At 47.5% G+C, this 13,681-nt stretch overlaps 1 protein-coding gene across 1 annotated transcript; it reads right to left on the bottom strand.

The window, feature by feature from the left end:
- Positions 1-8,773: 8,773 nt before the first annotated feature.
- On the bottom strand, positions 8,774-10,264 carry LOC144256648 (sperm motility kinase-like). The gene has a single exon (XM_077802010.1). The coding sequence runs from the start codon at positions 10,262-10,264 to the stop codon at positions 8,774-8,776; it is 1,491 nt and encodes a 496-aa protein (XP_077658136.1).
- Between the last annotated feature and the right edge of the window lie 3,417 nt (positions 10,265-13,681).

Genomic DNA, 13,681 nt, shown 5'->3' with positions numbered 1-13,681 from the left:
ACCAGAATGTGCTGTCTGGGAGGCTGGGGAGGGGATTTGCAAAGTGCCTACTCAACTAAGTGCACAGACCAGCTGCTGGGAGTTCACCCTCACAGTGTTGTGATGACCCTGAGGGTTGGAAACACCTTGTATTTTCTGTAAGAAAGCAGTCATTAAAGTTACAGCTTTTTCTTTCAATGGATTACTAAGTGGACATTGAAATAATATCATAGAATTCTACTTATTGATATTAAAATATTCCTAATGACTTCTAAATTTTAAAAAGTTGCAAAATCATATAAAACAGCACATCTACTGTGATCTTGAAAAAAAGTGTATAACTATCTATACATAGAAAAAATCTGGAGTGATTATATATTGGAATATTAACTGAGATGTTTTCACTGTAGTGTTTGAGGGCTGTTTTTACATTCCTCATTATGCATTTTTTTTTTCTGTATCGTCTGACCTTTAAAAAAATTAGAATTTTTGGAGGCGCTTTAGGCTCATAGCAAAATTGGGGTGAAAGCACAGAGAGTTCGAACACAGCTCTGCCCTAGTCACACAGCCTGCCCCGTGTCCCTCAGCAGAGCAGGACATTTGAGCAGAGGCTATGCCAAAGTCTACAGTCCACTTCAGGGTTCTTGCTTCATGCATCCTACAGGTTTGACAAATGCTAATGAGGCAAATCCTTCACTGTCGTGTTGTACAAAGGATTTCAATCACCCTAAAAATCCTGGGTGCTCCGGGATTTTTCCCATCAATCTCCTGGCAATTATTGATCAATTTACTCTTTTCATCTGTGCTTGTCAGGCTTCTATTGCTGAGACCAAAACACCTGAAAAGACCAACTTAGAGGGAGAAACGTTCATCCTGGCTCATGGTTTCAGAAGTCTCCGTCCACAGATGGCCCCACTCCACCTGCCCAAGGTGAGGCAATGCATCCTGGTGGAAGGGGAGAGCAGAGCGGAGCTGCTCAGCTCCCCATCGGTCAGGAAGCAGACAGGGAGGGAGAGGGGAAGGGAAGGGGAAGGCACACCCTTCCAGGGCACTCTGCAAGTGACCCCCTCCTCCAGCCCCGCCACACTTGCCCCCAGTCGCCACCCAGACAGTCCATTCAAACCAGGATGGACCCAACAGGTTGGAGTTCCCACATTCTGGCCATTTCACCTCTGACTGTTGCTGCATTCACACAAGGGGCACCTCACCTCCAACCACACACCACAGTTTTACCCTTTCTATGGCGCCGTAGAGTTAGAATCCCACACTGTGTGTCTTTTCCAGCTAGCTTCTTTCGCTCAGTGATATGCATTTAAAGTTCTTCATACCTTTTCATGGCTTGATAGCTCCTTTAGCTATTCCATTTTCTGGAAGTACCACAGCTTATGTATCCACCCACCTGCTCTAGAACATCTTGGTTGCTTCTAGGCTTTGGCAATGAAGAATAAAGCTGGTATAAACATCTGCCTACAACATCAGAGTCGGCACATACCAGGACGCAGAGGAGAGAACTGATTTCAGCTGAAGTTCAATTTACAGGTATCTGGGGGTTCACTATGGATTTTATGTTTATTCATGAATCTGTGTTCTCTGTATCAAGCAAAAAAATCTCATACAAATTGAGGATTTTTTCAGAATATTTTTTTTTTATTGGTCGTTCATAACATTACATAGTTCTTAATACATCATATTACACGGTTTGATTCAAGTGGATTATGAACTCCCGCTTTTACCCCGTATACAAATTGCTGTATCACATCAGTTACCCTTCCATTGATTGACATATTGCCTTTCTAGTGTCTGATGTATTCTGCTGTCTGTCCTATTGTCTACTATCCCCCCTCCCCTCCCCTCCCCTCCCCTCCCCTTTTCTCTCTCTACCCCTTCTACTGTAAATCATGTCTTCCATTTGTATTCTCTTGACTTACCCCTCCTTACCTCTTATATGACATTTTGTATAACCCTGAGGATCGCCTTCCATTTCCATGCAATTTCCCTTCTCACTCCCTTTCCCTCCCACCTCTCATCCCTGTTTACTGTAAATATTCTTCTCAAGCTCTTCGTCCCTACCCTGACCTTGTTTACACCCCTTATATCAAAGGAGTCATTTGGTATTTGTTTTTTAAAGATTGACTAGCTTCACTTAGCATAATCTGCTCTAATGCCATCCATTTCCCTCCAAATTCTATAATTTTGTCATTTTTTAATGCAGAGTAATACTCCATAGTGTATAAATGCCACATTTTTTTTATCCATTCATCTATTGAAGGGCATCTAGGCTGGTTCCACAGTCTTGCTATCGTGAATTGAGCTGCTATGAACATCGATGTAGCAGTGTCCCTGTAGCATGCTCTTGTTAGGGCTTTAGGGAATAGACCGAGAAGGGGAATAGCTGGGTCAAATGGTGGTTCCATTCCCAGCTTTCCGAGAAATCTCCATACTGCTTTCCAAATTGGCCGCACCAATTTGCAGTCCCACCAGCAATGAACAAGAGTGCCCTTTTCCCCGCATCCTCTCCAGCACTTATTGTTGTTTGACTTCCTAATGGCTGCCAGTCTTACTGGAGTGAGATGGTATCTTAGGGTAGTTTTGATTTGCATTTCTCTGACTGCTAGCGATGGTGAGCATTTTTTCATGTACTTGTTGATTGATTGTATGTCCTCCTCTGAGAAGTGTCTGTTCAGGTCCTTGGCCCATTTATTGATTGGGTTATTTGTTATCTTATTGTCTAATTTTTTGAGTTCTTTGTATATTCTGGTTATTAGGGCTCTATCTGAAGTGTGTGGAGTAAAGATTTGTTCCCAGGATGTAGGCTCCCTATTTATCTCTCTTATTGTTTCTTTTGCTGAGAAAAAACTTTTTAGTTTGAGTAAGTCCCATTTGTTGATTCTATTTGTTAACTCTAGCGCTATGGGTGTCCTATTGAGGAATTTGGAGCCCGATCCCACAGCGTGTAGATCATAACCAACTTTTTCTTCTATCAGATGCCGTGTCTCTGATTTAATATCAAGCTCCTTGATCCATTTTGAGTTAACTTTTGTGCACGGCGAGAGATAGGGATTCAGATTCATTTTGGTGCAAATGGATTTCCAGTTTTCCCAGCACCATTTGTTGAAGATGCTATCCTTCCTCCATTGCATGCTTTTAGCCCCTTTATCAAATATAAGATAGTTGTAGTTTTGTGGATTGGTTACTGTGTCCTCTATTCTGTACCATTGGTCCACCCGCCTGTTTTGGTACCAGTACCATGCTGTTTTTGTTACTATTGCTCTGTAGTATAGTTTGAAGTCTGGTATCGCTATACCGCCTGATTCACACTTCCTGCTTAGTATTGTTTTTGCTATTCTGGGTCTTTTATTATTCCATATGAATTTCATGATTCTTTTATCTATTTCTACAAGATATGCTGTTGGGATTTTGATTGGCATTGCATTGAACTTATAGAGAACTTTTGGTAATATCGCCATTTTGATGATGTTAGTTCTGCCTATCCATGAGCAGGGTATGTTTTTCCATCTTCTAAGGTCTTCTTCTATGTCTTTCTTTAGGGTTCTGTAATTTTCATTGTATAAATCTTTCACCTCTTTTGTTAGGTTGATTCCCAAGTATTTTATTTTTTGGGGGGATATTGTGAATGGAGTAGTTGTCCTCATTTCCGTTTCAGAGGATTTGTCGCTCATATACAGGAATGCCTTTGATTTATGCGTGTTGATCTTATATCCTGCCACTTTGCTGAATTCATTTATTAGCTCTAATAGCTTCTTTGTAGACCCTTTTGGGTCTGCTAGGTATAGAATCATATCATCTGCAAATAGTGATAATTTAAGTTCTTCTTTTCCTATTTTTATGCCTTTAATTTCTTTTGACTGTCTAATTGCTCTGGCCAGTGTTTCGAGGACTATGTTGAACAGAAGTGGTGAGAGAGGGCATCCCTGTCTTGTACCAGATCTTAGAGGGAATGCCTTCAATTTTTCTCCATTCAGAATGATGCTGGCCTGTGGCTTATCATAGATTGCTTTTACAATGTTGAGGTATGATCCTGTTATCCCTAATTTTTCTAGCGTTTTGAACATAAAGGGATGCTGTACTTTGTCGAATGCTTTTTCTGCATCTATTGAGATGATCATATGGTTCTTATTTTTAAGTCTATTGATGTGGTGAATAACATTTATTGATTTCCGTATATTAAACCAGCCTTGCATCCCAGGGATGAATCCTACTTGATCATGATGTATAATTTTTTTGATATGTATTTGAATCCGATTCGCCAGAATTTTATTGAGGATTTTTGCGTCAAGGTTCATTAGAGATATTGGTCTGTAGTTTTCCTTCTTTGATGTGTCTTTGTCTGGTTTCGGAATCAGGGTGATGTTGGCCTCGTAGAATGAATTTGGAAGTTCTCCCTCTTTTTCTATTTCCTGAAATAGCTTGAAAAGTATTGGTGTTAGTTCCTCTTTAAAGGTTTTGTAAAACTCTGCTGTATACCCATCCGGTCCTGGGCTTTTCTTAGTTGGTAGTCTTTTGATGGTTTCTTCTATTTCCTCTATTGTTATTGGTCTGTTTAGGTTGTCTATATCCTCCTGGCTCAATCTGGGCAGATCATAGGACTCAAGGAATTTATCTATGCCTTCACTATCTTCTATTTTATTGGAGTATAAGGATTCAAAGTAATTTCTGATTATCTTCTGTATTTCTGAAGTGTCTGTTGTGATATTGTCTTTTTCATCCCGTATGCTAGTAATTTGGGTTCTCTCTCTTCTTCTCTTCGTTAGCATGGCTAAGGGTCTGTCAATTTTATTTATTTTTTCAAAGAACCAGCTTTTAGTTTTGTCAATTTTTTCAATTGTTTCTTTTGTTTCAATTTCATTAATTTCAGCTCTGATTTTAATTATTTCTTGCCTTCTACTTCTTTTGCTGTTGTTTTGCTCTTCTTTTTCTAGGATTTTGAGATGAAGTATGAGATCATTTATTTGTTGGTTTTTTCTTTTTTTGAGGAATGAACTCCAAGCAATGAATTTTCCTCTTAGAACTGCTTTCAATGTGTCCCATAGATTCCGATATGTTGTGTCTGTGTTTTCATTTAACTCTAGGAATTTTTTAATTTCCTCCTTGATGTCTTCTAAAACCCATTGATCACTCAGCAACCTATTGTTCATTCTCCAGGTGATGCTTGCTTTTTCCTTTCTTCTTTTATCATTGATTTTCAGTTTCATTCCATTATGATCAGATAAGATGCATGGTATTATCTCTACCCCTTTGTATTGTCTAAGAGTTGCCCTGTGACATAGTATATGGTCTATTTTTGAGAAGGTTCCATGTGCTGCTGAGAAAAAAGTGTAGCTACTTGATGTTGGGTGGTATAGTCTATATATGTCAATTAAGTCTAGGTTGTTAATTGTGTTATTGAGTTCTATAGTTTCCTTATTTAACTTTTGTTTGGAAGATCTGTCCAGTGGTGAGAGAGGTGTGTTGAAGTCTCCCATGATTATTGTATGTTGGTCTATTAGACTCTTGAACTTGAGAAGAGTTTGCTTGATGAATACAGCTGCACCATTATTTGGGGCATATATATTTATGATTGTTATGTCTTGTTGGTGTATGGTTCCCTTGAGCAGTATGAAGTGTCCTTCTATATCCCTTTTGATTAGCTTTGGCTTGAAATCTATTTTATTTGATATGAGTATGGACACTCCTGCTTGTTTCCGCGGTCCATATGAGTAATATGATTTTTCCCAACCTTTCACCTTCAGTCTATGTATATCTTTTCCTATCAAATGCGTCTCCTGTAGACAGCATATTGTTGGGTCTTGTTTTTTGATCCATTCTACTAGCCTGTGTCTCTTAATTGGTGAGTTTAAGCCATTAACATTTAGGGTTATTATTGAGATATGGTTTGTTCTTCTATCCATATTTGTTTATTGATGTTACTAAACCTGATTTGTTATCCTCTTTGACTACTTTCCCCCCTTTACTGTCCTACCTCCCATTGTTGGTTTTCAATGTTGTTTTCCATTTCCTCTTCCTGTAATGTTTTGCCAAGGATTTTTTGAAGAGATGGTTTTCTAGCTGCGAATTCTTTTAACTTTTGTTTATTGTGGAAGGTTTTAATTTCATCTTCTAACCTGAAGCTTAATTTCGCTGGATACACGATTCTTGGTTGGAGCCCATTGTCTTTCAGTGTTTGAAATATGTTATTCCAGGATCTTCTAGCTTTCAGAGTCTGTGTTGAGAGATCAGCTGTTATCCTGATTGGTTTACCCCTAAATGTAATCTGCTTTCTTTCTCTTGCAGCTTTTAAAATTCTCTCCTTATTCTGTATGTTGGACATCTTCATTATAATGTGTCTAGGTGTGGATCTCTTATGATTTTGCACATTCGGCGTCCTATAGGCTTCTAGGATTTGGGATTCTGTCTCAATCTTCAATTCTGGGAAGTTTTCTCGTATTATTTCACTGAATAGACTGTTTATTCCTTTGGAATGGAGCTCTGTGCCTTCCTGTATCCCAATGACTCTTAAATTTGGTCTTTTGATATTGTCCCATAATTCTTGGATGTTCTGCTCATGGTTTCTTAGCAGACTTGCTGAGCTGTCTATGTTCTTTTCCAGTTGAAATACTTTGTCTTCATTGTCTGATGTTCTCTCTTCTAAGTGATCTACTCTGCTGGTAGTATTCTCAATTGAGTTTTTAAGTTGGTTTATTGTTTCCTGCATTTCTAGAATTTCAATTTGTTTGTTTTTTATTACCTCTATCTCCCTGTGAAATTGATCTTTTACTTCCTGGATTTGTTTGTCAATGTGATCTTTCATTGTCTGATTTTGCTGTCTCATGTCTTCCTTGAGACTCCAGATCATCTGAAGCATATATATCCTGAACTCTTTATCTGATATTCCATCTGTTGCAGCTATTACCTCTTCTAAAGTTGAGTTGACCTGCATTGCTTGTGGTCCTTTCTTTCCTTGTCTTTTCATACTGCTCGCGTTTCTTTCTGCTTGGTGCAACCGTTGTGTTTTGAAATTTACCCCCTATTTATTTATGTTGCTCTTGTATACTTGAAAAGTCTCCCTTGCAGGTGCGGGCGGCGGCTGTGCCCCTACTCCAATTGGGGTGACGTGTCTACCACGCTGGCGGCTCTCTGGGCCTGTTCCGGGAGTGGAAGGCGGCTCTGCTCTGTCCCTATTCCAATTGGGGTGTCGTGACTACAATGCTGGCAGATCGCTGGGCCTGTTCCGGGCGTGGGTGGTGGGCTTGGCTGGCGGGATTCCACCTAATGGCAGTCCCTAACCTCCCTGCTTGCTAATTAATGGCTTCTCTGAGGCGCCACGCCTTCTGTAGCTGTGGGGCAGGCCGCGCGAATCAGTTGGCCTGGATCTCCGGGCCCTGCTGCAGGCTGCTGGGATCCCTGGCACTCTATCACTTTGATTTTTTCTGCTTGCCCCTCCCCCAGCGCTGGCTAGCCAGGTTTCCTTTTGGCTGCTACTGGGAGGAGGGGTTGGAGGTCAGGTGTCTCTGGTTTCCCCCTAGTCTGTATGGAGGCTCAGCTTGATACTCCCTCTCCCGGCAAGCCTAGGAGAGATTTTATGCGAATTCCCGCTGTCTGGGGGGTGAGCTGAATGACACCGACCTGTTTTGATGTCGCACTCTGAAGGAGAGTGGCGGTGTATCCTTCAGCTTTCCCGGATGGTGGCCGCTGACTGCCTCGGCGGAGTGTCCGCTGTGGGGGATGGGACTGTACCGCTTCCTTCCCCTTCTGAGAACCCGTGCTCGGCCCAAGGGTCCGTGTGGGCTTGGCTGGTGGGATTCCACCTAATGCTCAGAATATTTTTAAAGGAACACTTACATTAGAAAATTTGGACAATTTGGACACTTTGGAAAGGAGACCATGAGTTTTCTTTGAAGCAATCTTTCCTGTTTTAGAGCAATGGTTCTTGAGGTTGATAAGTGCAGCACTCCCCCATGGATAGCTAGCTACCTTACCTGGGAGCCTGTTAGGATCCTGGTTCTCAGCCCCACACTGACCGACTGAATCGGAAACATGGCCTGTGGTCCAGGAATCTGCATTGCTACAAGGTGGTTCTCATGCACACTGAAGATTGGTGATTGTGATTTGGAAAACCCATCAGAAGAGTCTGAAAGGTGATTGAAGGTTTAAGAGTCAGAAAGGGAAAGTACACAGGAAAAAGGTCTGAGGTGGCCAGGGCCTTCTTCGAGGTGACAACTCCAACAGGTGCCACCCCCTGCTGCCCAAAAACTTCAGGGAAGGATTCCTCCTGGCCAAGGTCACCAACTAAAAGTGATGTCTACATTGGCTCCAGCGGAGAGACACTCTCCACCCTGAGTCGGGGGAGCGAGTCTGTCCACAGGAGCTCAAAGCAGGAGAATGCTCCATCCTGGATCAGGTGAGTGAGTTGTGTACTCAGTCTCAAGACCAGTGAGTTCCTATCAACACGCAGAGGGAGGCACAGAGGTCCAGGCCTGGGAGAGGATGGCTGGTGGGCCCCTGCGCTCAGCCTGAGGCTCACGTTTCTTTACATCATCATACATTTTAACTTAGGAACAAAACAGTGATGATCCAATTTGTCTGAACCCAATTTATTAAGAAACATCTGAGAAGAACGTGGGAGAGGAGAGAGGGGCAGGGCGAAGTGTCCCAGCAGGGAGAAGTGTCCCAGGCAGAACAGTCTGGGGTCTTCCGCAGGTGGGGGCAGAGAAGAGATGGCTGTCCGCTGGCGCTGTCTGTCTGGCTCTCCACTTCCTTGGAGGCAGGCCTACTGTGGGTGTGGCACCTCTCTTCTCTATGACATTGGAGTCACTTTTTTGCTGACACGTGGCACACAGCAGCAGCACAGGGCTCGGACACAGGCAGCGATCCTGCTCCTCACCCGTTTCCAGCCATTGGTGTGGCCAGGGCCTTGCCTCGGGGCTGTGTCCTGGGAGGAGGAGCTGCTGTGTGCCCTGGACCACCAGCCGAGGACCCTGGAGGGCTTGGGCCTGGGGAAGCCAGAGTCGGACTGGGAGCAGCTGCGGAGAGTGGGGGCCCCTGCAGGCGGGCAGCCCAGAGGAATGGCAGGCAGGCTGCCACCCCTGATGCCCCTGTGCCCTGGCCGTTGGGCGTACTTGGGCAGGGGATACTCAGAGGGCAAGGGGAAGGTGCCCAGGTCAGGCTGGCTGGCGCTCCTCTGTGGGAGGACAGGGACTTGGGAGAGATTCTCGGGGTGCTGGCGAGGCCTAAGCCACTGAGGCACAGGCTTCCCCTGGAAGGTGCTCCCTATCCCCTGGCCTTGCTGGTGCTTCAGGATGAGGTACGTCGCCATCACCATATCGAACTTCCTCTTGGCCAGAGACACCCAGGTTTGGTAGGGATCAAAACCCATGTCGAACAGCATGGTCAGGATGGCGGGGTCTGGGCGTGTGGGGAGGGCCTGGCTAGAAGGATGGGGTGCACACGGCTCACCCTGCCGCAGCCATGGGTGCTGCAGGATCTGCTTCAGGGTGGGTCGCTTCTTGGGTTTCAAGACCAGGATCTGGCGGATGAGCCTTCGTGCTTTGACGGGAACAGAGCTGGGCACCTGGAACCTTCCCAGAAGGATCCTCAGCAGCATCTCCTGAGGGGTGTCCCCCCTGAATGGGAGGCTCCCCGTCAACATAAAATAGAGAGTGACGCCCAGGCTCCAGATGTCCGCTGAGGGGCCCTCATACTCTTGCTCCAGGACAATTTCTGGGGCGATGTAAGCCAGAGTACCCCATAAGTCATTCAACTTCTGCCCGGCCGTGAACCTGGTGCTGAGGCCGAAGTCAATGAGTTTCACCTGTCCTCTGGCATCCATCATGATGTTCGCTGGCTTCACGTCTCTGTGCATGATGCCCTTGTCGTGGCAGTGGCCCAGGGCACACACGATCTGCCTGAAGAGTCTGCAGGCCTCCTCCTGCGGCATGCCACCAGGTGGGATGCGCTCAAGTAGCTGTCCCCCACCCGCATGCTCCATCACCATGTACAGGTTTTCCCTGGTCCTGATCACCTGGAAGAGCTGGATCACGTTGGGGTGCTCCAGGCTCTCCAACATTAGAGCTTCGGAGAGGTCCGAGATGTCCTGCGTCTCCGTCTTCAGGACTTTCACTGCCACCTCTGCCCCCGTGATGCGATGGCGGGCCAGGTGGACCTGGCCAAACTCGCCATGCCCGATGGCCCTCAGGACCTCATACTGGTCCAGGAAGCCTGGCTCCTGCCAGGAGCCCGGCCCCCACAACGCTACTCTAGACTGACTACTCTTGCTAACCATGGACATCCTGAGCAGGAACACCCACTAAGGATGCTAGCTAAAAAAAAAAAAAAAAAAAAAAAAAAAAAAAAAAAAAAAAAACCAAAACAACAAATCAAAATCAAAAACCAAAACCAGACAAAACAAAAAACCCAAATCAAAAAACCAATATCCACAGACCACAACCACCGACCGCCAACCACCAAACGCACTAACTACCTGGGAGTCCGACAGGTCACCACCAAGAGCTTCCTGTACTTGTGGACAAAGCCCAGCCTCAGCCACCCCCTTATATACTGGCTGTTTGAGATTCCTCACAATGGCTCCTTGTGAGGTCAGTGCTAGAAATGGCCCCGTCATGGCTGGACACAGCCCCAGTGGTCCTCTCCCTCTGGGGCCTCCAGAACTTTTTCCATTTTCAGAATAAGAATAGAAAAGGACTCCAGATGTTTTTTGCTTCAGTGGGGTGTGGAGACTGATGTTTGCTTGTTTAGAAGTCAACATTTGTACACTAGTGCCATGGAGTTGTCACTTCAAGTCTCCACATTTCTACTGACTTTGGGCTTTGGAAGACCTTGTCCTATCTGCACTCAAGGCATTCAATTCCTCTCTCTTCGTAGAATTACCATCAAAAGTGTGGTAGCCCCTCATCCACCTGTGATACCGCCACAGAAAGCTCTGTCCCCTGACATACTCTAGCGCTCAGTCTTCACACCTATGGGGTTGGGAGGGAGGAAGGCCACCTCATCCTTTCCCCAGATGGTCCTCATAAGACCTCCTCTTAGAAGCCCTGGAAGGCAAGAGACTTGATAGATTCAAAGTGAGAAAGGACAAAACGTGGAAGCCAGGAATCCTACCACAGGCTGAAGTGTCCTTCCTAATGGAGGAAGAAGCAGAGGCATTTCCTTGTCCGTGCTTCCTCCTGGCGTCGTCCTGCTGCCGTAGCAACACACTCTAGAGTGGGGAGTTTATTAGTTGGACTGGACCTTTAGTTTTGTGGACAGGCATGTTTTAGATCAAAGCACTGTTTTTCTGAGTCCAGCCCTGACGAGGGGCAGAGGATTTAACCGAAACCCCCAGACACCCTTGTTTTATTACTTGCAGAGGGACATCCTGGTGCCTGCCCTCAGGACCTCACACTTACCAGGAAAGTGCTGCACCACTGAGGTGGTGCCCGGCTCCCCACAGTGGCAACGGTTTTGAACTCAAGCAGAGAACACATCCTAAGCTCTCACATTGGGAGCACTGCGGACAGCACCTTGGGCTTCCCTGGGGTCCTTCCCCCACTGGGTCCTGGGCATCTAGCTTTTTGTCAACATGATGGTATTCTTCTCTGTGGCCGTTGCTCTCTTGGGCCACTTGGAGAGCCAGCTACATGCACAGTAGGTAGCCACATGCCAGGTTCTGCAGTGGAAGAGGGTGCAGCTCAGAGTGGCTGAGAGGATTGACTGCACGGGTGCCACCAAGGAGTCCTACAGGAAAATTTGACCTGTGTCCCTAGGCACACCCTCAGGAGAAGCCACTGTGTCTGGGTTCCCTCAGCTCAGGAGTCTCCTGAGGTCCAGACAAGATGGCTGACAATCCCCCAGACTGAAGTGGCTCCTGTCCAGGGGAGCAGGTTCACCCAGGCTGGTGTGGAGCCCAGAGTGTCCACCTGGATCAGGCCACACAACGCCCCAGCTTACACAGTGGACCTGCCGTCGCTCACACGGTGGAGACGGCTGAGCAGGTGGCAGAGGAGGAAATGTGGCCCCTCTGCTGGGGGCTGAGTGCCCAGGCACTGCCTGTCCCGGCTCCTCCGTCTGCCCAGGTGCAGCCACCCACCTCTCCTGCATCTTGGCCCTCCTGCTGTGGCATCCACGCTCCTCCCAGATGCAGTGTTCTTCCTGCTCCTCGGGCTGTGGGACCTGGGGGACTCTGACTGGCTGATTCAGGACAACCGTGAGTCCCCAGAGCCCAGTGCCTCGGCCCTCTTGTTCAGACACTGGGCAGGTGGCAGCTGCTGGTGTGGTCGCCAAACCCCAGCCAGTCCCAGGCTCCGTCTGAAGCCAGGTGCTTGCATGGGGGATGTGAGAGGGACCCAGGCCGTGAGGGGTTCCCACCATGCTCTGGGTCTGCTGTATGTTCTCTGAGCTTCCGTTCAGGTCCATGAAGCCAAAGAAGGATCTGTGCAGGGTGACGCTGGCTGCCTGGCCTGTGGTCCCAGGGGTGAGCAGCGGGTGCACACAGAGGAAAAGGAGGAGGAGGAGAGGGGCCTGCGGTGTTCAGAGAGTGGGCCAGAAACAGGCTACAGCCTGAGCATGGTGACTCCTGTCCTGTGGGAGGCGAGGCCATGGGAAATGGTGAGACAGTCACCTGGGGCCCACCTGGCACAGAGATGGGACAGGACCAGAATGCCCAGGAGGGGTGACAGGGCCCAGGTGCAAGCCCATCGTGCTGTCCACAGGGACCTTTGAACTACTTGGAGGACTGGTGGCTGGGAGGAGGTTGAATACTTATGAGGACAGCAGGAGCCACAGGCCAAAGTCGTCCTCAGGTTTGGTGGCAGGATCATGGCCAGGAATACCCGCTACAAAGAGGTGGGCATCTAAGCAAGCCACCATGCCCATGGGTGTGGACTGGGGCTCTCCCAGGCAACGTGGCCAGCGAGGCCCCCAGGGAATTCGCAGACAGAGCAGCGGTTCGAGTCTCTGGGCTGGTTTGATGGCTGTGCTTCCTGCAAGAGAGAGGGGAACAGGTTTTAAGGGAAGGACTTGGGGGGAGCAGGAAGCAGGAGGTTCTGTGGGTGGCGTGGGTGGGAGCAAACTTCTGCATCTGGGTGGTGGTGAAAAAGGCAGGGAACCCTCTGGCCCGTATTGCCCACAAACCCTATGGAATGAGGGTGTTCAAGACAAGCAGACCTCCACAGTGTCTGGCAGATCTGCACCGTGTCTGGCACAATCACAGGTCCCCATGCAGGAAAATGGCATGCAAGAGCCCCTCTTCCCTTGAGATGGCTCCATTCCACCCTTACCCAGGAGACACTCGGGGATTAGAAACTTGATAAAGAAAATCTACAAACCAGCTCCACCCCAGTGTGCCAGGTAGGGGGGGGGGCTTTTCCCCGACACCTGGTATAAAAGTGCACAGTCCCCACAGATCCTGGACTCCACCCCCAGGGCAGCTCCTTTCCCATGACCAGAAGGAGCTGCCTGTTCACAGTCCAGCCTTAACCTGATCCCTGTGGCCAATGGGGCCCAATGTTCTGCAGAACTGGTGAGACGTGTGCTAGAACCTTCTCAGAAAGCTCCCTCTTCCTGCCTCTACCCCCAGTGAAGTGCTGCTTGACCTCCCCCACGGGGCCACCCTCCCCCGTTTCATGATAAGGGGCATTGGTGAGGCTCAGCGAGTGCTGCCAGCTGACCAGCCCTCCGGTCATGTCAAGGCCCCTTCATCCCGTCTCAC

The sequence above is a fragment of the Urocitellus parryii genome, chromosome 8, assembly GCF_045843805.1.
Source record: "Urocitellus parryii isolate mUroPar1 chromosome 8, mUroPar1.hap1, whole genome shotgun sequence".
In the NCBI taxonomy this organism is placed as follows: Eukaryota; Metazoa; Chordata; class Mammalia; order Rodentia; family Sciuridae; genus Urocitellus; species Urocitellus parryii.
This window is presented reverse-complemented; position numbering and strand designations above follow the sequence as displayed.

Bases quoted from the DNA above. Each gene is read 5' to 3' on its own strand.
- LOC144256648 (XM_077802010.1), bottom strand. From the start codon at position 10,264: ATGTCCATGGTTAGCAAGAGTAGTCAGTCTAGAGTAGCGTTGTGGGGG.